At 37.5% G+C, this 25,361-nt stretch overlaps 1 protein-coding gene across 15 annotated transcripts in view; it reads right to left on the bottom strand.

The window, feature by feature from the left end:
• pcdh17 (protocadherin 17) overlaps positions 1-25,361 on the bottom strand; it is a 151,303-nt gene that overhangs the window by 114,090 nt on the left and 11,852 nt on the right. For 9 of the 15 annotated variants that reach the window (XR_011886599.1, XM_072263481.1, XM_072263484.1 and 6 more), the window contains exons 2-3: positions 14,803-14,861; positions 14,512-14,684 (exon numbers count right to left, since the gene is read on the bottom strand). Coding sequence is in view for 14 of the 15 variants with exons in the window: in XM_072263481.1 (XP_072119582.1) it covers positions 14,512-14,684; positions 14,803-14,861 (232 nt within the window). In the remaining variant the exon portion in view is untranslated. Of the gene's footprint in view, positions 1-7,809; positions 7,857-9,428; positions 9,521-14,511; positions 14,685-14,802; positions 14,862-25,361 lie in introns of those variants that run through there. The other 6 variants (XM_072263485.1, XM_072263487.1, XM_072263483.1 and 3 more) reach the window with 3 other exon arrangements.

Raw genomic sequence — 25,361 nt, 5'->3', positions numbered from 1 at the left:
ATAGGGAAACTAGTCAAGTGCCTTACTAAAATTCATATGCACCACATCCACTGCTCTACCTTCATCAACACAAAAAAAATCAGCAAATGCTGGAAATCCAAAACAACATACACAAAATGCTGGAAATAGCAATTCCAGACAACATTTATGGAAAAGAGTAAACAGTCAACGCTTTGGGCCAAAACCCTTCATCAGGACTGGAAAGAAAGGGGAGAAGTGACCATGTGTGTGTCTATTTTTATTAATATGTTCCCAAAAAAATTTATCTTCCCAAAAAATTCAATCAGGCTTGCAGGCACAATCTGCCTTGCACAAAGCCAGACTGACCATCCCTCATCAGACTATACTTCCTCAAATCCTCATACATCTTTTCTCTAAGTATCATCTCCAATAGATTTCCCACCAGTGACATACAGACACTGCTCTATATCTCCCAGGATTATCCCTACCATCTTTCTGGAACCCAGGAATAATATCTGCACCCTCCAAACCTCTGGCCTGTGGCTAGTGAGGACACAAAAATCATTGCCAATGATGTAACTATCTCTTCCCTCATTTCCCGTTATGACTTGATGTATATTCCGTCTGGCCCTGGTGACTTATCTATCCTAAGATTTTTCAAAAGTTCCAGCACATCCTTTTTCTTAACGTCAATAGATCTACATTGACCTCACATTCATCAAGGTCCCTCTCACTAGTGAATACTGAAGCAAAATATTTACTAAGAACACCACCCCCCCCCCCACCAACTCCAGGCAGGCACATTTCCTCTTTTATCCCTGATCTGTCCTACCCTCACTCTAGTCATCCTCCTATTCTTTACATACATGTAGAACTCCTTACGGTATTCTTTAATCCTATTTGCCAAGGCCTTCTCATGTTCTCTTCCAACTGTCCTGTCCGTTCATAAGCTCCGTCCTTGTTACCTTGTAACTCTCAAGAGCACTGTCTGATCCTTGCTTCTTAAACCTTCTTCACTGGATGTTCCACATCTCTTATCAACCATGCTTCCTCATCCTACCATCCTTTCTCTCCCTCAATAGGACAAAACTATCTAGAACTCCAGCAAGTGCTCCCTAACCAGCTGTCACATTTCTGTTGTGCATTTCCCAGAGTACATCCATTCCCAATTTATGCTCCTAAATTTTTGTTCTTTCTCAATTAAATACTTTCCCGTACCATCCGCTCCTGTCCCTGTCCAAGGGTATGGTAAAGGTCAGGGAATTGTGGTTACTTTCTTCAAAATGCTCACCCACATTGAAAGATTAGTTTGCTTTATTCTTCAAACTTTAAAACTGTCCTCAATGTAGAGTTATCCTCCTGGATGTAAGTGGTTAAATGGAGAAATAAAACTGAGGAGGAAGTACAGAATACAATCTCGAATTGCATGCCTTATTTTGAAAGGGTGCTAACAACTCAGCCTCATGTGATTAGATAACAATGAAGAGACAAGCTACAGATGGTATATCTTGTAATCAAAAACCAAAAGACTGGTGTCTTGATGGTCAATCAGGCAGCTAATGGCACATGATAGCAGTGGAGGATGAGGATAAAAAGGGGGAGGCACGAACAATCAGCACTGCAACTACAGTTGGAGGCAGACAAGCAACATCCTGGAGCAGGGAGCTACAGTCAAAGGATGGAATCAATCAAATCCATCAAGACTAGAAAATTAGTTTTCAAATCTACTTTCAGCTATTTAGGGTCTGAGATGCTAGTTACAATTGAAAGTAGAATTGTACAAGAGATTTTGAAGTAATTGATCTAATTCCTAACAGTGGTAAAAGCATTGATAGTATCTGTACAATGTATTATACATAATCTCAACAATGCTTTAAAGTTAAAGGTATGTCTGTTTTGTTATAAATTACCAACTTCAATCGAAAAGTTCACTTTAGGAACAGAGGGTCTGGTAAAACTTGGGCAACATATTAACACTAAAATATCAGGATTCATGTTTTGTTTGTTTTATCATTATAATGCTGCTTACCAATTAAGGATCATTCTTTGCATTTATATTATTTATCCATGAATTTGTATTTATAATGTTCATTTTCATTGTGACATTCAAGATGATTGTCAACACCTTCAAATTCTTCATAGTTCCTAACTTGCTGAAATAGTGAAATACTTTCATTTTTACTTCCAGCCATTTCTGGCATCTCCAAAACAGAATGCTTGAAACCAGTGAGCAAAACAGTTCTGAATTATCTTACTACATATATTTCGTCAATTATCAATGACAAACCATACTGTCTGTACTGCTTTTGAATCAACATCTATCAGCCCAAATAAATAACATAACATGAGCACATGCAACTGATGCTGAAACTGTTCACTCTCAGCACAGTGTAGTGCCTAATGGTCACACAAGTGCACAAGACTGATACCAGTTAGAAACTATTTTGCAACAGTCTTCTGTCCCAATTAATTGACATAAGATCCCAAATAAATAAAAAGAACACTGGCTATTTTCTTGTTTAGTTTTTTTACAAGTTGCTCCAAGTAAGCGGCCTCCCCGATTAACCGATTACCCAATCAACCGAAAACCACTGTATATTTTTGGGAAATATTCTTAAGGCCCATCAGAAACACCATACTAATTAAGTTCATCCTCTCAATGCTGTAAACTTCGGGTAAATGTTTGATTCCATCACTAATAATATGTAACTTGCATAATCATAATATCACGCCTATATCCCCTCCAGTTTAACTGCTGTTGATACCTTCATTTGTTAGTTTCAGGCTTAATCATGGTAACAATCTCTGATGTAAGGAGACAAAGTCCTAAGATGCTTCAAATGTGTGTAATCAGATAGAGATCGTCAAGCCAAAGAGGGTATGAAACATGACTAAAATCTTGCTTGAAGAAATAGATTTTAAAGGCTGTCTCAGAGGAGGCAAGTAAGATGGATGGGGAAGATGTTTAGCTGAGGTTAGGGATTTAATGGACTAACAAGGGAGCAGCAAGGCATATTTGCTGCGGTTGCAAGGATCACAAATTAGTGGGTATAAAGAGTCATTGGAGGGTTAAGAAATGGAGACAATGATAAAGCATAGCAGGACTAAGATAATTAAGGATTTTAAAACAAGGATAAGTACTTTAAAATCTGTTATACTTGGGGAGTAAGAAACAATGCTGGACATGAGATATGTGATAACTAAGTTTAAATTTTGATGTTGAGCAAGATACTGTTTTGGTTTATGGATATTGGAGAATGAAAAGCAGGTCAGATTATAAGCATGATTAAGTCTGAAAATAATGCATGCTCTTATGTGGCTGTTATACGCTATACTTCGAGTGAACAGTTTTTAAACAGCAACAGTTCCATGTGCTTGTGTTACGTTATCCATTTGGGCCGATGTGGGGATTCAAAACACAGTATAGACAGTACAATTCATCATTGATATTTAGCAAAAAGTATGTAGTAAGATAATTCAGAACGGTCTTGCTCACTTCGGTTTCAAGCATTCAGAATTGGAGACACCAGAAACGTTTGGGAAGGAAAATAAAACGATTTCACTATTTCAACAAGTTAGGTACTTTGAAGATTTGAAGGTATTGACAATCATCTTGAATATTACAATGAAAAATTAAGATTATTCATTACCTGCACTAGGTATTTGCACTGATTTTGTTCATTTAGTCACAGCACCATATACTGGATGAATTCCTCTGTTGATAAATAGGAACACATATTTTATAGTACTGTCGTAGTTTGGTAGGGTTCTAATTTGTTCTTTATTTCATTTAAATACATAATTTCTTACTCAGTTAAATGGTATTTTTTACTTTTATATACCTTTTTATCTATTTCGATGAAACTTCAGCTAATCGGGGCAGTCATTTAATTGGGCCAAAGTGCATTTATGTCCTTATTAACCGGAATATGGTTATTTCTGCAACAATTTTCTCAGCATTGTGAAAGTAATCATTTTTTTCAGCGTGAAAAGGAACAACAAGACTTCCTGTTGTTTTTTGTCACTCTAGTAATTACCCCAGTCATTACTGGGATGAACCAATATGCAACCAGGATGCAAATTTCACATGAGGAATGCAATTCCTCTGCAAGGATAACTTGGTCTAGTAACATCCAGCCTCAGACAGCCCTACCAGGTATCTCCTATCCCATGTAGTGCACCAATAAAAGTGGGACACAATGCTGCATCTGCCAGAGCTCAATCTTGATCTTTGGTGCTATATGTATGGAATTTTCCTAGTTACCACATCCCCAGGATGCTTCGGTTTCCACCCATCCATATCCCAAAGATTTGCTGGTTGGTAGCTAACTGGCTACTGTAAATTACCACTTGTGTAGGTAGATAGAAGATAAACTAGGAGAAGTTCATACATTTGCAGAAGAGAATAGGTAATAAGGAAACAAATTAGGAAATGGGATTGCTGGGACTGTTCTGAAAGTTGGTACAGACTCAGGGGGCAGAATAACCATCACCTGTGTTGAAGAAATATGTGAAATATCTTCTCTACTAACCACTTCACCAAATTCCAGCATTCCTCCTCTTCTGCCACCAACTACAGAGCTCTGATCTACATAGAAACATAGGAAATAGGTGCAGGAGTAGGCCATTCAGCCCTTCGATCCTGCACTGCCATTCAGTATGATCATGGCTGATCATCCAACTTAGAACCCTGTACCTGCCTTCTCTCCATATCCCCTGATCCCTTTAGCCACAAGGGCCATATCTAATTCCCTCTTAAATATAGCCAATGAACTGGCCTCAACTGTTTCCTGTGGCAGAGAATTCCACAGATTCACCATTTTTAAGAAATCCACTGAAATTGCTGGTCTCCCAATTCCTTTCAGACATATAAGTCCCTGTTGACTGCTTCTCCAAATCCCCCATTTCTCCCAGCTTAACCGCCAATCATGTTATCAACCCTCCTCACTTAATATTCAATACTACTGAACGTTAAGTGGAAGGCTAGGAACGTCAAGAAGGAGAAGGATGAGAGGTGACTTGATGAAAGGAGGATGAGAGGTGATTTGATAGAGCTGTATAAGATGATGAGAGGCACAGATCATCAGCAGCAGATTTTTCCTAGGGCAGAAATGTCTAATATGAGAGGCTTTAATATAAGGTGGTTGAAGAAAAGTATAAGAGGGGACGTCAGGGTAAGATTTATTTTTTTTTACACCAAGTGGTAAATGCATGGAAAGCTCCGCAAGGGGTAGTTGGCAGTGAAGGTGGATAACTTAAGGAATTTAAGAAACTCTTAGATAGGTACATGGATGAAAGAAACATGAAGGGCTATATGTGAGGAAAGCATTAGATTAATTTTGGAGTAAAAATCACTCTCATTCTTCTAAAATCCAGTGAGTACAAGCCCAAAGCCATAAAATGCTCCTCATACATTAACCCCTTCATTCTTGTGAACCTCGTCTGGACCTTCTCCAATGCCAGCACATGCCTTTCTCAGATAAGGGGACCAAGCTGCTTACAGTACTTTAAGCGTGGTATGACCAATGCCTTATAAAGCCTCAGCATTACTCCCTCCACCATTAGCATATTGTGGCTACAATCTGAACAAACTGCACCATAATTTCTTACTATACAGTGCAACAGAACAACTCAAACTGACAACCACTGCAACCAAGGATAATACACACAACACCACCAACCGCAAACTGCAGCAGTGCAGCCATTCCAATGGAAATACCTCATCACTGAGTCTAGATCCAGGAGCTTTCAACCCAACAACCCAGTGAGAATATCTTTCCAACAAAGACCATGGCAGTTCAAGAAAAATGGGTCTTGTTGACTATACACATCTTGTAAATGAATTTAAAAAGAGATCTCTGATCCATTACACTAACTCTTTTCAACTGCCAACCCAGTTTAACTTTCGTAACTATCAATGCATCCTTGCTCCTTCCCGGTCATATCACAGGCATATTCGGATCTGCAGCCTCTAACCATATCCTCACTTCCATGCCTAGATTCCTGCCTCAGAAAGAAGTGTAAAAAGACAAATTTCCTGCTGTGGGCTCTGACACAAATTTAATTTTCAGCCTAGGGCCACTGATTAAAATAAAAGCAGTAGAATTTATAACCTAGTGGTTTACTTCTAATAAATAGTTATTAACTTAAAATGTTAACTCTGTTTCTTCCTTCATCAATGCAGGCTGCCATGACAAATACGTATTTCCAGCATTAAATTAACATTGACAAAACTTAAGCAGATACGCTCTCCTTACTTCTATCTAAGAAAGTCATGAGATTTAATTCCTCTTTTGCCTAACAGGCTTTCTCCTTTTACCTCAGATGAACCTCTGATTGATTTTATCTCTCGAGCTCAATTCCCAGAATATGGGTTGTTGAATATAATTTCAAAATCACTCTTCCTCTGGCCATCCCAGATATTTGCCCATTACATAACTCTTTCTATTTCTTAGCTTTTTGGCTTCCTTTTCTTTCTACTTATAAAGCTCTTTTTCCCATCATAATTTTGCTAAGACATTCATATTCAAATCAATTGCTGTGCAGAAATCTTTAAATTCATAAATTAATATAATTTTAGCCAACTCCATCCAGTAAGTCAAGATAGTGACTGTATTTCATTAGGAATTTTAAGAGATTTGATACGTCAACAAAAACACTCAAAAAACTTCTATAGATGTACCGTGGCGAGCATTCTGACAGGCTGCGTCACTGTCTGGTATGGTGGGGGGGGGCTACTGCATAGACCAAACGAGGCTGCAGAGGGTTCTAAATTTGTCGGCTCTATCTTGGGTACTAGCCTACAAAGACATCCTCAAGGAGCGGTGTCTCAGAAAGGCAGTGTCCATTATTAAGGACCCCCAGCACCCAGGGCATGCCCTCTTCACACACTCAGCGATTCAGGAACAGCTTCTTTCCCTCTGCCATCCGAATCCTAAATGGACATTGAACCAGTGAACACTACCTCACTTTTTCAATATATATTATTCCTGTTTTTGCACGATTTTTAATCTCCACTATAAAAATACTGTAATTGATTGATTGATTTATTTATTTTTCTTCTGTGCTATGCATGGCATTGAACTGCTGCTGCAAAGTTAACAAATTTCAGGACATATGCTGGTGATAATAAACCTGATTCTGATCCTGAAGTCCAACTCTCTTTCCAATGAAAATTTTTAAGTTTATATGTAATTCTCTTCCTAAACACCTTTTCCATTACTTATCTTACACATTATTTCACTGACGCATGCCAAATCTCAGCTTTACTGGGTTCATCATCTTTTAATTCCTGGGTAAAGCTGCCAGAGTTTAAGAATGTAAAAAAAAGAAAACATTTCTAATAGCCTTTCTTCTGAAGTGGGTATGATATAGAATCCAGTTCTTTTGAAAGGTGGTGAATCTGAAATATCGGTCTCAATAATAATGTGAAAAACTGAAAAGTGATACACTAATACAATCAGGATTTCCTTCAGATGCTATCAAAATTAATGCTTGAAACTTTTGGGATTTATTTCCCCATGGTAGACAAATTAAACAGTCTTATACAGTACAGTGCAAAGGTCTTAGGCAAATGTAAAAAAAATCTGTAAAGCGAAGGTGCTTTCAAAAGTAATGAAAAGTTTCAAAGTATCAGCAGACAGTAAAAAAAAACTAAATCTTATCAATATTTGGTGTGACCATCAAGATGCTTTTAAGGCTGCATCAATTTTCTTAGGTACACCTTTGTGCAGTAGATAAGGAAGCCGGCTGGGAGGTTGTTCCAACCATCTTGGAGAACTTGCTAGTCCTTCTGCAGACTTTGTCTGTCTCGCTTGTGTTTGTCTCTCCAGATAATCCCAGACAGCCTTGATGATGTTGAGATCAAAGCTTTGTGGAGGTCATACCATCTGAAACTGCATTAAAAATCTCAGGTGCCTAAGAATTTTGCATTATTCTGTAGATTTTATGCAAGTATGACAGCAACATTATAGATGAAGCTTAGAGGAAGAGACAGACTTAGGATCAGGTGGCAGTATCCATTAGGAAGGTGGTGGAAGTGGGTTGATTTGTACTATCAATGACTAACTCTGAGAGGTCAGGTTAACCCATAACTAAGTGTAAGAAGTATTTGATAAAGTCCCTTGAGCCTCAGTGAATTCTTGTTTACTGAGTATTGCCTACAGAGCTTACTGACAAGTAATGTCTCAATTCTAGAGTACTAAGCAACTGGGGAATTGGGATGAAGGGGCGCAGAAAATGGATTAGGGAGAAGAAAAGCATGCATGTGTGAGAGCTGAGTTAAGTCACGTACTGGAAATGAGAAGTAAATGATGGCTGGCACTGGACTGTGTTGTTAATGTAGATTTGGGGGAAGCATTCCAAAACCAATTATGCTTTAATTTTATCATCTTGCTACTGACCTTCACAGATCTGGTTATGTCACCAGCAAAGGGCCTAGCACCTGTCTCATAACCGAGCAGGGCAATACCCTGTTTGATGACTGTGTTAATTAGCTGCAAAGTATTTTCAGCTTTGTCCCTTTACACTTGCCAGCTTGGGTCACATTTTACTTCTTTAAAATAACCATAATGCAATTTCTTCTCTGCCTCTTCCCTCCCCCCCCCACCTCCCAAATAACAACATGCCCCTCTCTCGAGTCATCAACAGTGTGTTGAAAGCATTTATTAGGGATCTCCTTTCTCTAGACAGATTGCCAATGACATCAGCTGGAAATCATGGGGAAATTCAGCTACATTTACAATATGCCAAGCTTATGTACCCTAATTTTATTCATTTTACTGCTTTTCCTAGCAGGCTGTTGAATCTTTGAATGTTGTTATTTTCAAATAACCCTTGTAGTCCTTTAAATAAGAAAGTGTAAGGAGTTTCTTCTTTTATGTTACTGCGTAGGCTAATTAAAATGGCTTCTTTGTTATGCTAACTGCTGAGAAAGTTCTCTCACTAGCAGCTTGTTTGGGTTATATTATTGATAAGAGAGCAAACGAACCAATTGGGATAGATGTCATTCTTTCTAGTGTGTCTGTAAGTTATTGTGATGTGCGGGTTTTTGGGCAGAAGGTGCGATGGAGAGGGAGAGAATGGACAGGGTGCTGTGAGCCAGTTAACGGGGTTGAACCCCGAGCAGGAGTCCGACATCCAGGGTCTTCGGCGAGGAGAGGAGATGGAGACGCTCGTGTGGAGCGTCTGGTCGACCACCGTGGTTGGTCCCAGGCGGCAGGTCGAGGTGGTCAGAGGGGATCAAAGGGTGAAGAGAGGATCATTACTAGAGCTCCAACTGTTGTGCAGGAAGAGATTGAACTTTGATAAGTGTGGCGCCTTTTATTTTCCTTTTATATTTTATCTCTATTAATTATATAGTTCCAGTAATATCTATAAACTGTAGCTCATTTAATCATATATGGTATATTGTCTGTTATTTGGGCGGGGTGGGGTACATCACACAGCATCCACACAAACTTAATTACCCAGTTTGGCGAGGCCGAGGGCTGTTTCCCCAGACGACAGCGAGTTGAGCGACCCTGAGGCTTGCCGGGGGGCTACAAAAGTTTTAAAAAGGCTGTATGAGAAGTGTAATTGAATTAATTATTTTTCTTTGCCTGATTTTGAACAGATGTCCATCCTCAGATTTTTTTATATACTGATGTCAAGGACAGTAATTTTCAAACTGATTAATGGAAAGAAAAATCACACTGGAACAGACACCTGACCTGCAATGCCAATTACATTCTTCAGCTGTTCAGGCTTTTACTTTGAAATATAGCCCTGCTGACTTTTATTCTGATTGTGTTCCGACTGTCATTCAGATGGCCAAGCTGCCTTTAAATTTGGAATTCAGTTTGACTACATGAGAACAGCCATCTTGTTTTGGTAGGGTTTTTCAGTCAAACTGAAGCATACTTACACAAAATTGTGTTGTCTTTCCTTTGTTTGCACCAACATACATCATCGTCTGTAAGTTTTGGTTTAGTTCATAAAGAAGAATACTATCTGAGCATTATTTTGTGTTAATATTAACATTTTTCCCTATTATTGATATAGTGTTTGACCAACCTTGGTAATTCAATGAATACTTACATGATATTAATCTTCTTCCATACTTTAAAACTTTGCTTACTCATGTTGAGAAAAATTCTGGATATTTTACATGCGAGTGTAGCTTTAATTATTCCTAATTTCTTTTGAAAGTTTGCTGCATTAAGTACTTAAGGTATTTTTCGGGTTTGCTCTCAGTGTTACTCTTACTCAATTGTAATGAGAGTGCTGCTCATATAATGTACCCAGAGCTTGGGCGCTATTCCTGACTCCCATATTCAGTTTAGTGGAGGTTGGCTTACTGCTGAATTGTGTACTTCCTGCTTCACACATAAGGAGGGTAGTACGTCAGCCATTATTTAAACACAACCCTCTTGAGCAGTAATATGAGAGAACTTCTTTCCCCTCTACTAAAAACAGGAATGATTGCCCATTTTCCACGAACTCTCACAATAACTTTACAAGACTCTGATAATTTGGCACTTCTATTTACTAAATTCTTAAGCTATTTTATGGATTTGCACTCTGAATTTACTACACTTTGTCATCAAATGAATGGACAAATCAGAAGACAGGAAGTGATGAAAGAACAGGGGTATCGATCTTGCTTGTTATGACATTGGCTAACATGGCAGAACAAAATGCATAATTAAAATCCTTAGAGATTGTGTGCTACATTCCATTTTAGATTAGAAGAGTTCAAGTTGAAAGTAAATACAGTCATATGTATTGAAACAAATTATATACACTTCACACTTGCAGAGACATTGCTTCATCATTGCTGTGAGAGGATTTGAAAGAGTTTTGCATAACATGAGATATACCTGATATTTTTGTGTCTTAAGACTATAGTCCTGTAGTGAGTTTTATATTCAGAATCACACTGATTGACCACTAAATTAATAGCTGGCAATAATTTGCCAACTGCCAAAATATTCAACATACCAATAGCACTTTGAAGAAATTATATCTCACAAATTTGACTGCAATTTTTGAAGAGGTGACCAAGATAAATGATGAGAGAGGTATAGTAGACGTTGTCAACATGGGCTTTACCAAGATTTTTGACAAAGTCCAGCAGGGTAGGATGGACCGGATGAGCTAGCCAATTTTAAATGCAGGAACAATTACAATTTGTAAAAGATATTTGGGTGGCTACAGGGATAGGGAACATTTAGAGGGATTTGGCTTAAATGCAAGTAAATGGGACTGGATCAGGAAGGCAAACTAGTCAGCATGGACTAGTGTCTCTTCACAAAAAAGAGAAAAAACAAATCAAAAAGGCTCATAGACTGCTGAAGCTGAGGAGCAAATCCTTGCCTCATCATTTCTTGACAACCATATGCTGAGAATTATTATAAAAAAGTGACAATTTTGCCCAATCAAAGCCCCATTATTTCCTATCCTGGTGAAGTGAAAACTTCAACAGTTATTGCAGGGTATAATCTACTTTGAACCATAAACAAATGGTGCTCTTTCCTGGCATACCAGCTTCTTCAAAGTCAAACATCGATTCCAAGCCTTATAAATTGTAGTCATTAAGGAAACATCACATTGGAAGCTATATTCCATCTTGGTCCGTTTATTTTTGTAAAACAAGTGGCAGGTGACTCAACAGAATATCTACACACACCCTCATTATCCATACCAGTAAGCCACTATTGCCAAATACAATTTTTAATCTCAACCTGAAATTTAACTCTTTTTGTCTTTCCACTATGCTACCTCACTTGCTAAGTGCTTCACACTTTATGCTTTCATATACACTACAATTTAGTTGGTACATCTATTAATGCAGTTCATTGGTGATACTTGGAACATGTTACCGCTCTTCAAAATTTGAGCAAAATTCACATACTGGACCAATATAATTGTGATCTGATTGTTATTTTAATTGATTGAGCAGGAACAGAAAGGTGCAAAATGTTTGTAAATCCTAATCCTAAATCCTTACAAAGTTGATAAATGTGATCAGTTTCAGTCCACTAGTTATGACATAGTACTGTGGCTGAAATAAATTCAAACATAAAGCAAACTAAATTCATTTAAAAACAGAAGAGCACCGCATGACTTTTTATTTCTCATACTCAAATGTTATGAGACAATGATAAGATCATACAGTGAATATAAATTATACTGGAACCATCCCTAAAACCCCACTGATGACTGCAATGTGTTGAAAGTAGAACTATCATGATAATTTCAAAAGCTTCTCCATTAATATCTTTTATTGAAATCTATAGAAATGATCTTGGGTGACTGTACAGCAAGCTGTAAAATGTCTATCATCTCTAATGCACTGTACTATGTTACAAATCAGATAAAGAACTCAAGGAAATTTTTAAGATTAAAACTATCAAAAGAAAATTCAAATTACACTGCATTTGAAATTCTAGTCACCTCAGCTGAAGGAACATTTTATCTTCAACATTTTTTTTATTATTTCACAATGAAGATTCCTTCTAGAATGCATTTCCTAGACTTTGAAATGTGCTCAAACATCGTAAGTTCAATTAGATTCTACTTTATTGAAAGTAAATTTGTTTATACTCTTAGAAAGACCTGGACTAATCAAACTGTATTAATTATTAATTAGGTTTCTCTTAATTTTAATATATTTTCTTCAAACTTTGGGGAGTCTTCACCGAGAGCTACAGCTGCCCAGGTAAACAAGAATGAATGTTTTTTTTTAAAGTTATAATTTTAAAGAGTTTGGAGAACATTACCGTATTTTGAACAGTATCACTGTGTCAAATGAAACTTCTAGAAATTTCAGAAAAAACGATGGAAAATAGATATGAAAGGTGGGACACTTCCTGGGCATTCTGGTAGTTACCTTAATTGTGCAGCACTTTAAATAATGAGTTAAATTGATATGCAAGCTTGTGAATGTCCTAGATCTGTAATTTTTAATAAAAATTCTACTGAGGGTAATAGTGTAGAGGTTTTTATAGAATTCAGAGTTAGTTGCATATTTGTTACTCAATGGATCATACTTACCGGGTTCCATTGAAAGCACTTTTACTAGAAACTTGCTTTCACTCCTCAACCACTTGCATTTTAGGTTGCATACTTTACAGCATCGGGTGCAAAGGATGCCAGCCTAGAAATTCTCACAGTGGATCATTGAATATATATAAAAAATACTCTTTGCAGAACATTTAATGGAAGGCACAAGTTTTGTTCCCAAACACACACTGACTTTTCCCATTGCCTTTGGTATGCTTTACTAAAAAAAATGACAGCGACATAAAGCATTCTTTCTTGCCGAATTCAAAATAGAAGTTGATGCCACATTACTTCATTCACGAGACTCAGTAAAATAAAATGACATCCTTGCTGCATCACAACATCCAAGAATTTTAACTCAAGCAATAAAGCTCAATTCAACAAAATAAAATGCTCAAAAATTGTTTGCTGGATAAGCACTGGTTTGGAATCTGGGGTGTAAATTAGATGAGGAAACAGCTAAAGCCCAAGTCTCCTGAAAAAAATGATCCTTGAGATTAAACTGAATAATTTTGAACAACAGCAGATGCTTCTTTGCCGTCTAGACATAGTTTGCAGGATTTCTAAATATAAGAATGATTTGGCTTGAACGCTAAACCTCAGGTAAGTTTTGTGGGAGCTGCACACAGGTTAGTGGGTAATAGACGAGTATGAATTGGTTGTGGTCAACCACACTATTGTGGAGCAGAGTAGTAACCATCTAAGTAACTAAAGTGAACTTAACTCCTTGCTCATGGGCCTTTAATAATTGTTAATGAAGCTGAATTGCAAAAATACTTCTAGAGCGATCCTGAATGTCTCTTAGTCATACTAACAAGGAGTCTATGGCTTCTTTAGCTAATTAGTAGATATATGTGAATATCATCTGAGCAACCTGGAACTGGAAATATTTCATCCACTCGATGAGTCTGAGGTTGGCTCATAAAATAAGACTACAAACATACTTTCAGGAACAAAATTAGACATGCACCATGGAGCAATTTCTAGTTTATCTTTCAACTGTATGCAAGAAATATTTAAAAAAACACATTTATTGAAAACTAATTTATCAATATGACAGTCAGGGATAGAATTTACAAATCGGATCAACACAGCTCTGAAGTATGGGAATATATCTCAATTACTGGGCGTAACAAGGTCAGCACATTCAGCAACGTTTCCCATGGAAAATACTACCTAACCTCTGTAACTGAATTCCTTATCATGCTCCATCACAAAAACTCCAAAATTAAGTTGTGTATTTTCAAATTCTACTCTCCAGCTCTTTTAGCCAAGGAACTTTAATCCGGTTCCAATGGAATAAAATTACCTGATTACTGGGACCGTATGTTATTAACAAAAATCTATTCAGCATTATTTTATTCAATGATCTCTCTCCCATCACTAACTGTAAAATAATCCATCTCTACATTGTTTTACTGGGAAACAAAACATCAAATTTCCTCTGCAAAGATGTTCAGTGAGCTTATAGCTTTTCAATTTTGAGTCATTACAGCTTTAACTAACCTTGTTCAGGGACTGGGGGTTTAGCTGTCGTAGATTTTATCTTGAGAGCATCTTTGGCAGACATGTCACAGCAGGAGCCTTTATTAGTGTCTTGATCGCTGTCGGCTTGGTCACTATCTCCATGTCCACTGTCCCTCAAACTCACCCTCTCTGGATCTTTAAATGTGGAATTACTGGAACAAAAGACACCACTATTCTTCACCACATCAATTTTGAGTAATTTGGTCTGACTGAAAAATACAGACAGGAATGCAAATAGAGTGAGTAAGACAGATATTTAATAGGACTTACCTTTGAACGAACTGCTGCCTGCTGCCCATGTAATTGGGCTCTGCGGGAAAATTGTCTGTCTGTGAAGAACAGATGAAGAAATTTAAGTGTATTGGTACATACTAAAATATCCTAGAGCGAAGCAAAATTTCCTACAGGCAAATGATTAATAATTCAAAAAGTCCATTTTATCTTTTGATTTATACAGTATAATTGCCTCTAAAAGACCCTAGTTCTATAATTGCACATCCTAAATAAACAGATTACTACAGGGCAAGAATTTTGCTGGGTTAAACAATGTAATTTTGTTCTCCGGAATTTGAATTAGAGCCAGTATGAAGGTAGCTTCTTAATCATCACCAAAAAAGCTGGGATAGAATTTTCAATTAATTACTTTTAACTTTAACACAATTGACAAAAATGTCTTGTAAAACAGAAAATTATCACTTTTACTTTAGAGTATCTTCATTGTTCCATTAGTTTCAGATGTAATTATATACTTTACAGAAATGGAATGAGTTTTGTCTGAAAAACACAGAGGGGTTAATACATGCAAAATTCTTGTCTTCAGTTTGACATAGGAAGAAGATCGAGAAGATCAATTTCTTTCACGTAAAATACAAATGCAGCTTATTAAATATAATTTCATTTTAAAGCATTAACACTTTCAATCCTTCATTCTTCCTTGGAATACTTGTTTAACTGTATAAAATAGGCTTTGTAAGCAGCTTATAATTAAATATCTGATATAACTTATTTATGTTTTATATACACCCCATAACTGGAAGAGTTTAGCCATTTAATACATTGACATTTGGTTGCTGTATTTTAATAATTAGATAGTCTGGTAACTAGATACCCTGTTGCACATTTGCAGAAATGCAATTTGGCATATAGACCGAATTTGCAGGTTATTAGCAACCACAGAACACAGCCTGAACAGAGAGGATAAAAATTACATTTTTAAGTGGCATGTGTCTCACAAGTCAATAATTCAGCCTTGGTCACGAAAACCAGCTGGTTCAGCTAGTTATTAGCTATAAATTATATCTTGTTCGATTCCTTTTATTTCTACTAGAATGGTGTTAATTGCAGAATAGTATTTGACACATAGTTGTTATCCTTTCAATTTTGGATATTGCTGCCTGGACTACCTTTCCAGTACTTAAATTAAGAATGCCAGTTCAATCTTATGTTCTAGTGTTGGCATAGAGAGCTTTATGGGCAACTGAACTACCACCCTGTCATGGCTGTCCATGTGAAGGTCACACAAGCATTAACTGATTTTGCCTTGGGTTCATTACAGATTAAATGAATTTTCTAGCACTAATTAGCTATTCATGTCACAATGTGTTCTCAGGTGACAGATCCTCATGGCATACAAGGTCTCTCCAACTAGAAGCCAAACAAAAGTGGCAGCCTTCCAAATGGCCTGGAGTTATTTGGATGTCTTCTTCTCAGAGAGAGGGTCACTAACATGCCAGGAAAATTCATGTGATCTGTGACTCCATACTAAAATTATATTTACAATCGTCTTTATGCCCAGCAGTCAATTCTTCCTAGGAAAGCATCAATTTCTCTTCAGCCTCCACAAAAATAGAAAGGGTACAAACTTTACATTTTCATAACTACTATCAGTCTTAGGTACACTTTGTTTCTACGCATAAGTGAAAATCCATTACTGAATTGTTCATCTTTTCTGGGGTATACACAAATATGTACAGTATGTGCTCGGACTGTTCCAGCTTACATGACCAAAACACAAACATTTATATCATCAAAATATCATGGCATATGTAAAAGCATGAACCTTTGAGACATGAATCAGCTTTTTTCCCCTCTTTTTCACTACTTATTTAACTATATGTATATATAGATAGACATGTATCGTAACTCAGTTTTTATTATTGGGTATTGCATTGGACTGCTGCCACATAGAAAAAAAATCACAACATATGTCAGTGATATTAAACCCGATTCTGAGATTCTGAACTGTAACCTAACTATTCCTTGTGTTCCTTTCTACATACAACCAAACAAGTTCTGCTAAACTACATAAATGTACCCATTCAGTTTTCCAGCCTTTCCATTATTTCTCCTTCATAAATTGTTTATATTGTACATTTCAGGTTCCTGTTTGTGACTTCTAAGCAGGGTCTTGTTCTAAACTAGCCCTAATAAGCCAGTTCATGGTTCTGTTCACCATGCAGAATATCTCATTTGAAGAGAGAGGAATAGAAAGAGATAATTTCCTGATTTCAATAGATCACATTTCTTTGGCCTTTATAACGAAAGCTTCCACAGAGCACATGAGCACCATGGGTTGGAACAAAGGACTTTTATTGCTCATTAATTCTCCTGCCTATTAGTTAATCTTTTCAGTAAAGCCATGCACATTTCAGAAAAATGTTATCACTGTTGTCATCAATACCAATTATATCTTTGGAAACATTCTCAAAAGCTGTGAGAGACAGATTCATAGCACACAGTAAGTTTATCCATTATTTTACATGGAACACAAAGTCCTCAAAATATGAGCTCAGATTTGGGGGAAATAAGAAATTTTTTAAACTATTACACCACTGCCCATGTGCTTTGTGTACAGTGAGGTTTAAATAATTCAAGATTAAATAGGTTAAAAGAGTTTTACACATTGAAGTCTAAAGCACTTAGAAGTTTACTGAACAAAAACTGTTGTCAGAAATACACAGTGGTGGAGAATCTTTTGTGTTGTCTTTATCCATTTGGAACATGGAATATGTCAAATTGTATTACAATATTGGAGTGGTTGTTGACAATTTTATTATTGCACTTTCTGAACATGACATGGCTTTTTATACATGTCAGTTCATTCTTCCATTACACGACCCAACAGCACCATAAAACACAGCCAGCTTGACTTTATTGTGGTATTCAGTGTATTTACATCATTCAGCAAAGATACACACTTAGCAGTAGGTATACTGCCAATGAAAGGTACGTTAAAAACCTATTGAAAGGACTGCCCTGTCAATTACAGCACACGAGCAATACAATTGCCAGAATATTTCTGTCCATTTAATACAGTAGGTCATATCAACGGCACTGTCTTGTCAATAAAGCAGTACTGAATCCTATTAATGGTGCAATCCTGTCAATATCATCTGACTTCTTATGTCTTAACCTCTCCAATATCAGTAAAGCCGACAGAATGGGATTATAGGGTTACTGTCTGTCAGATATATAGCATAGAATATTATCAGAAATATGATATTTTATTGGAGCCCTGTCTGCTAAATTGAAAGAATCCCTCAATGTGTATATATGAGTAAGCTTGTAATAAGAGACAACCATCTTGAATATCAAATGAAGGAATATCATAGAATAACAGAAACAAAACCTACTGTATATTTGAGTACCAACTTTCACAACTTTTCAAGATTGCAACTAATGAAGTACATTTTTGTTTTATATGCAATCACTATTGTAATAACGATAATAGCTTGCCAACAATGGGACTCTACTGAAAGCATTTTGCCAAGTACTATGTAGAAATGAAAGATCAGGATTAGGCAATTAAACCGAAGGTTATTGCACCGTTTAATAAGATCATAGCTGATACATGGTTTAACACCACTGCCTTGCTTTACTCCCATATCCTTTAAGACCATTATGTGTCAGAAATCTAATAAAATTATAACTGGCTAAGGATTAATTGCTTTTGGCAGGACACTGTTCCAAATTTTTATCGCCTTATGCATGTGGTAATATTTCCTAACTTCACTTCTAAAGGACATGGTCAATTTTTTAAACAATGCCCATACTTCTATATTTCCCAATAACGAAACTAAATTCTATCTATCTTTTTCACTCCTTTAATATTTGAAAACAGCCATATCACTGACACCACTGATAGGCTGGTCTTTTGAAAATGGCCTTTTGAAAAATGGCTTTTGAGCAACAACAGTTTTTAAAACATAAAACCATAGGGTCATTTACAACCACCTGAGGAATGAGACAGAGCCTATTTGAAAAGCAGTGCATTCAACACTATCGGTCTCCAGTATTGCACTGGATGTCAGCCTAGATTTTGTGCACAACCTCCTTGAATGTGAAATTTTCTGTCACAATGGTGGTGCTACCAACTGAGCCAGTAAATGGGCTAACTCAGCTATGCATTTGAAGAGTTTATTATCTAGGCAAAATGGAAAGTGTCAGCTATTTTCATAACAAAGAAAGGGTGACAGGCATCCATGAATCTGGTATCAGATAAAACAGATATTGTATCTACCACAACAAGATGAAGGGTTGTGAGCAAGACCATGCATTCAAAGGAAAGAAAAGTAAAAGCTGTGTGTATCAATCACCTTTTACAATTTGGGACATTGAAACAGCAATGAAATAACAAAACTGCCTTTGAATATGCTTTAGTGATTGACACTGGGGGATTAACGGTGGTTGGCAACTAGAAAGATGTTCTGACTTTACCGAAGTAAAACTCTAAGTGTTGACTAATTTATCCTTGACATGTGATATTGAAAATGCCTGTGACAGTAAATGTTGTGCTTTCGAAATACAATGTCATTGAATTGTCAGCAGTGAAATACAATGCATAGCTGCTGGTACAGAGTGTTCAGGCAGTATGTCTGTACTTGGGTATCTTTTATTACCTACATGAGAGACTTTCATTTTAACATCCCAGGTGCAAGACAGCTTCTGCAACAAAGTAACACTCTCTCATAACTAGACTAAAGTGACAGCCTGCTAACACAAAGTACATATATGTCTCCATATAACAACCCTGAGATTCCGTTTATTCCATGCATACTCAATAAATCCACTAACTATAATAGAATAAATGAAAGACCACACCAACAGGGTTGACAACCAACTGTGCACATACAAAAAGAAAAAGAAATAATAATAATTAAACAATAAATATCAAGAGCATGAGATGAAGAGTCCTTGCAAATGAATCCACAGATTGTGGGAAAAGTTCAGTGATGGGGCGAGTGAAGTTATCCCCTCTGGTTCAAGAGCCTGACAGTTGAGAGATAATAACTGTTCCTGAACCTGATGGTGTTGAATCCTGAGGCTCTTGTACCTTCTTCCTGATGGCTGGTGTTGCTTGTAATTTAAAGGTTTTATGTAGTGAAATTTAAACCCATAGTCAGTGAGACCAATGCGATAAGAATGACAGTTTAGAAAGTCCGGAGATGCATTATTATAAATACACATTACTCTGTTTGTTCATTAAAAAGAAACAAGATGTTAAGCAGCAACACTACCAAAACAAGAAATCCCATTTCATAAAAAGATATTTTTGCAAACAACCTCAATAAGAGTGTATTATTTGTCTATGGATGCTACATTTACAAAGAGCAAAATTGGAGTAATTTGTTTCAATTCTCAGCGTTTTCTACCATTTCACTTCAGGTTTCCAGCATTCAGCTCATCTTCCTCTAGCTTCCAAAATAATTTCAATTTACTTGCTTTAAATTACACTACATGCAAAGAATCTGCACATATTGCAGTATGTATTTTGATCAGTTCAATAAAGCAAGCACTATCTAAATCAAATGTAAAGTAAATCATATTTAAATATCAAGCCTTAACAATTCTGAAAGATATTCACAAGGCACCATCTTACTGAAATAATAAAAGTTCCACAAATTTTACTTCACTAAGATGGTCTGCAGTTTATATTATAGTGCAAAACAATTCGGTGTTTTACAATTGTGCAGTAGACTCTCTGTATTTGACTGAATTCAATTATAAATGATTAATTTGAACTGTTTTCAAATAAATTTCTTCTTAAGTGTTTGTTGATAGAGAAGATTTTCAAGAGGTTGTTTAATGTACAAATCAAAATGAAAATTGAAGCACGAACAGACAAAGGTCTTGGCCTGAAACATCAACTATTTATTCCCCTCCACAGACTTGCTGAGTTCCTCCAGCATTTTGTGTGTGTTGTTTGTTACCATATCATAGAACCATAGAACATTACAGCACAGAAATAGGCCTTTTGGCCCTTCTTGGCTGTGTCGAACTATTTTTCTGCCTAGTCCCACTGACCTGCACCTGGACTATATCCCTCCATACACTTCTCATCCATGTACCTGTCCAAGTTTTTCTTAAATGTTAAAAGTGAGCCAGCATTTACCACTTCTGGCAGCTCATTCCACACTCCCACCACTCTCTGTGTGAAGAAGCCCCCCCCCCATATTTCCTTTAAACTTTCCCCCTTCACCCTTAACCCATGTCCTTGGTTTTTTCTCTCCCCTAGCCTCAGTGGAAAAAGCCTGCTTGCATTCACTCTATCTATACCCATCATAATTTTATATACCTCTATCAAACCTCCCCTCATTCTTCTACGCTCCAAGGAATGAAGTTCTAACCCATTCAACCTTTCTCTGTAACTCAGTTTCTCAAGTCTCAGCAACATCCTTGTAAACCTTCTCTGCACTCTTTCAACTTTATTAATATCCTTCTTGTAATGTGGTGACCAAAACTGCACACAATACTCCAAATTCGGCTAATTTTGTTCTAAGACATTTTTTCACTTCACAGATGTAGAGACTTCCGTACACTTACCAATTAAACAGTAGTGACACCACCAACAAACACACCTAACACTCTTCTATCTTTCCAGTATTCTGAAAGGATCATTCTTTCATTTCCGCTAATACCCACTCCTATGCTGCAGTACTTTCTCAAGTTACTCTCGAAGGTGCAACACCTGCCCATTTAACAGCTTCCGTCCCTATACCAATGGTCCAAAATGCTTTGTGCTAAAAGCAATTTATTTATTCTCCTTTCAATTTAATGCTCTGTACGATGTGGTCTCCCGAACAACAGGAAGATCAAAAGCAAATTTGAAAAACACTCAGTGGAACACCTCCACAAATCTGTGGATAGCACGCCTAGCTACTGGTAGCCTGCTGATTTAAAAATCTGTCTCAGTTCCATTCTAACCCCTTGGTCCTTGACCTCCTACACTGTCATAAGGAAGCTCAATACAAATTCAAGCAACAGCCATTAGGTACTGTCTAGAACTTTCTGGACTCAAGATCAATTCAACAATTTGAAATAAACAGCATTTCCTGCTTTCTCATTTCAGATTTCCAGTGTTCAACCTATCTTCTTCTAGTAATTTATAGTCTCCAAGTTGTTTCATGTCATTTGTCATTTAATTTCTCCCAAGATCTTTTTGTTCTTTTTTCTTTTCTTCTCCCCCAACCCCACCCCTTTCTCTGGACCTCAAAACTAGTTTTGTGCATTTCAGACTGAAGGACATCAACCTGAAGTACTAACTCTAGCTCTCTCTCTCTCTGCTACTTACTGTAGTTTCAAATATATTTTAATTAAAAAGAACACAAGAAAGAAACAATTACAAAACTTATTTTGATCTAACTGAATGACTATTTGGCAACATGATTTTTCACTAAAAATGCAAGGAATTATTTCAGGGTTATGTATATTTCCTGACCATGTTTAACGTACTCATCTTAAACGAATATTCTACATGTTAGGATGTGTCTGAAACCATCTATAGCTTGAAGCTGTATTCTTCATTTGATATAGTAAGAGCTCAAATATTTAATCCATTTAAAATGGTATTAAATATAATTAAAGTAAAAGGTCTTTTAAATTCTTAAATGTTTAAACTTACTTTTTTTTTTACTTTGGCACAAGTCTGGAAATGTCAGATCTGATGACAAAACTATTTTTCTCATAAGCACTTTAAAGATGAAATCATGAACATTGATGATACCATACAATTAACTAACCCCCCCCCCAAAAAACCCTAAATTTAATTGTGAAAAAATAAAACTAAAAATATTAGTAAACATAGTCAGAAGAAGGGTCTCAGCACAAAACATCACCTATCTATTTATTTTCATAGATGCCACCTGGCGTGCTGAGTTCCTCCAGCATTTTGTATGTGTTGCTTTGGATTTCCGGCATGTGCTGACTTTCTTGCGATTATAGTTAGAATAGGTTTGTTTAAATGTGCAGTGGGCTGATGATACAGGGATTACCAAAGTATTCAGTCACCATTGTGAAAGTGATCAAAATCTAAAGCTTGTTGATCAAATGAAGGTTCTTCTGTTGATCCTAACATGCCACTGTAATCAATACCAATATGGTGGCACAACGGTACAGCAGTGGTGCTTTTCTATCATAGTTCCAACAACCAGGGCACATTCGCCCTGAAGCTGCTATTTCCTCTCACATCCCAAAAACGCACTAGCTTATAAGCTGATAAACAACTGTAAATCCCCTGCACTGTAGATGGAAGGTAGGGGTATCAGAGGCGTTGATGGGCTTATAAGAGAGAAAAATTATTGGAAAATAGGGAAATTAAACAGTTAGAATTGTTCTGACAGCCAACAAATACCTGATGGGCTAAAAGGCCTCCTGCTATGTCAAAAGTTCATGGGAGAAATACAAAATCATTTGACCATTCACAACACACATCACAAAGGACCAAGTTCAAAATCACGGAACTGTCTATGAATTGGCAATAAATTAATGATCTGAATTTTAAACTTGTTATTTTTACATGTGTTCTTTATACTGTTTTAATAGAGGAGATTGCAGTTTTCCACGAGACTTTCAAAACATCCTTGAAGCATTTTCTCTCGTCTTACTGGAAAACTTTGATGTTGCAGGGATTTGGAGCAAAATCATAAACATGAGCAAGTCTGCGGATGCTAGAAATCTAAAGCAACACACACAAAATGTTGGAGGAACTCAGCAGGTCAGGCAGTGTCTATAGAAATTAATAAACAGTTGACATTTCGGGCTGAGACCCTTCTTCAGTACTGAACAGGAAGGGGGAAGATGCTGGAATAAAAAGGTGGGGGGGAGGGGAAGGAGCCTAGCTAGAAGGTGACAGGTAAAATCAGGTGGGTTGGAAAGGTAAACACAAGGAAATCTGCAGATGTTGGAAATTCAAGCAACACACACAAAAAATGCTGGTGAACGCAGCAGGCCAGGCAGCATCTACAGGAAGAGGTACAGTCGACGTTTCGGGCTGAGACCCTTCATCAGGACTAACTGAAAGAAGAGATAGTAAGAGATTTGAAAGTGGGAGGGGGAGGGGGAGATCCAAAATGATAGGAGAAGACAGGAGGGGGAGGGATGGAGCTAAGAGCTGGAAAGTTGATTGGCAAATCTCTTACTACCTCTTCTTTCAGTTAGTCCTGATGAAGGGTCTCAGTCCAAAACATCGACTGTACCTCTTCCTATACATGCTGCCTGGCCTGCTGCGTTCACCAGCATTTTTTGTGTGCGTGGGTTGGAAAGGTAAAGGTCTGGAGAAGAAGGAATCTTATAGGAGAGAGCAGACCATAGGAAAAAGGGAAGGAAGAGGGAACCCAGAGGGAAGTTATAGGTAGGTGAGAAGAGGTAAAAGGCCAGTGAGAAGTAGAAGAGGGGAAGGGGAAAGAAAAATGCTTTACCGGAAGGAGAAATCAATATTCATGCCATCAGGTTAGAAGCTACCCAGATAGAATACAAAGTGTCGCTCCTCCACCCTGAGGTTGGCTTCATCTTGGCACAAGAGGATGCCATGGACAGACATGTTGGTACAGGAATGGGAAATGGAATTGGAATGTTTGGCCACTGGGAATTTCCATTTTTGGCAGATAGAGAGAAGGTAATCGATAAAGAGGTTTGGTCCCCCAATTTAAGACAGGTCTCACCAATTTAGAGGAGGCCACATCAGGAGAACTGGGCACAATAGATGACCCCAGCAGATTTGCAGATGAGGTGCTGCCTCACCTGGAAGAAGTGTTCGGGGCACTGAATGGAGGTGAGGGAGGAAATGAATGGGCACGTGTAGCACTTAGGTCACCTGCAGGGACGTGACGGGAGGTAGATTAGTGGGGAGGTACAAATAGACAAGGGAGTCACAGAGGAAGTAACTCCTGCAGAAATCCAGGGGTGGTGGGGGGAGGAGGTAAAGATGTTTACTGGTAGGATCCCTTTGGAATAGCAGAAATTGTGGAGGATGAGTTGTTGGATACGATGGCTCATGGGGTGGTAGGTAAGGACAACAGAAACTCTATCACTGATAAGGTGACAGAAGGATAGAGTGAGCGCAGATGTACAGGAAATGAAGGATATGCAGGTCAGGGCAACATCAACAGTGGAGGAAGAGAAACCCTATTGTTTGAAAAAAGACATCTCTGATGTCCAGGAAAGGAAAGCCACATCCTGAAAACAGATGCAGTGGAGCTGAAGGAACTGAGAAAAGGGAATAGCATTTTTACAGCAGATAGGGTGGGAAGAGGTATAATCAAGATAACCATGGGAAAAGTACGCTTATAAAATATGTCAGTCGGCAGTTTGCTCCAGTGATAGAGACGGGATGAGAAAGGGGACAGAGGGCAGGGTGGAAGTTAGAGGCAAATTTAAAAAATTGATGAGCTCAGCATGAGAGCATGGAGCAGCACTAATGCAGTCATCAATGTAGTGGAGGAAGAATTGGAAGTATTACCAGGGAAGGCTTGGAACATACACTGCTCTATGATGCCACTGAAGTAAAATGCTTGTTCTGGGGATCTAAGAGTCAGGCATCTCCTGTAGGACAA

This window comes from Mobula birostris, chromosome 7 (assembly GCF_030028105.1).
Source record: "Mobula birostris isolate sMobBir1 chromosome 7, sMobBir1.hap1, whole genome shotgun sequence".
Lineage (NCBI taxonomy): Eukaryota > Metazoa > Chordata > Chondrichthyes > Myliobatiformes > Myliobatidae > Mobula > Mobula birostris.
This window is presented reverse-complemented; position numbering and strand designations above follow the sequence as displayed.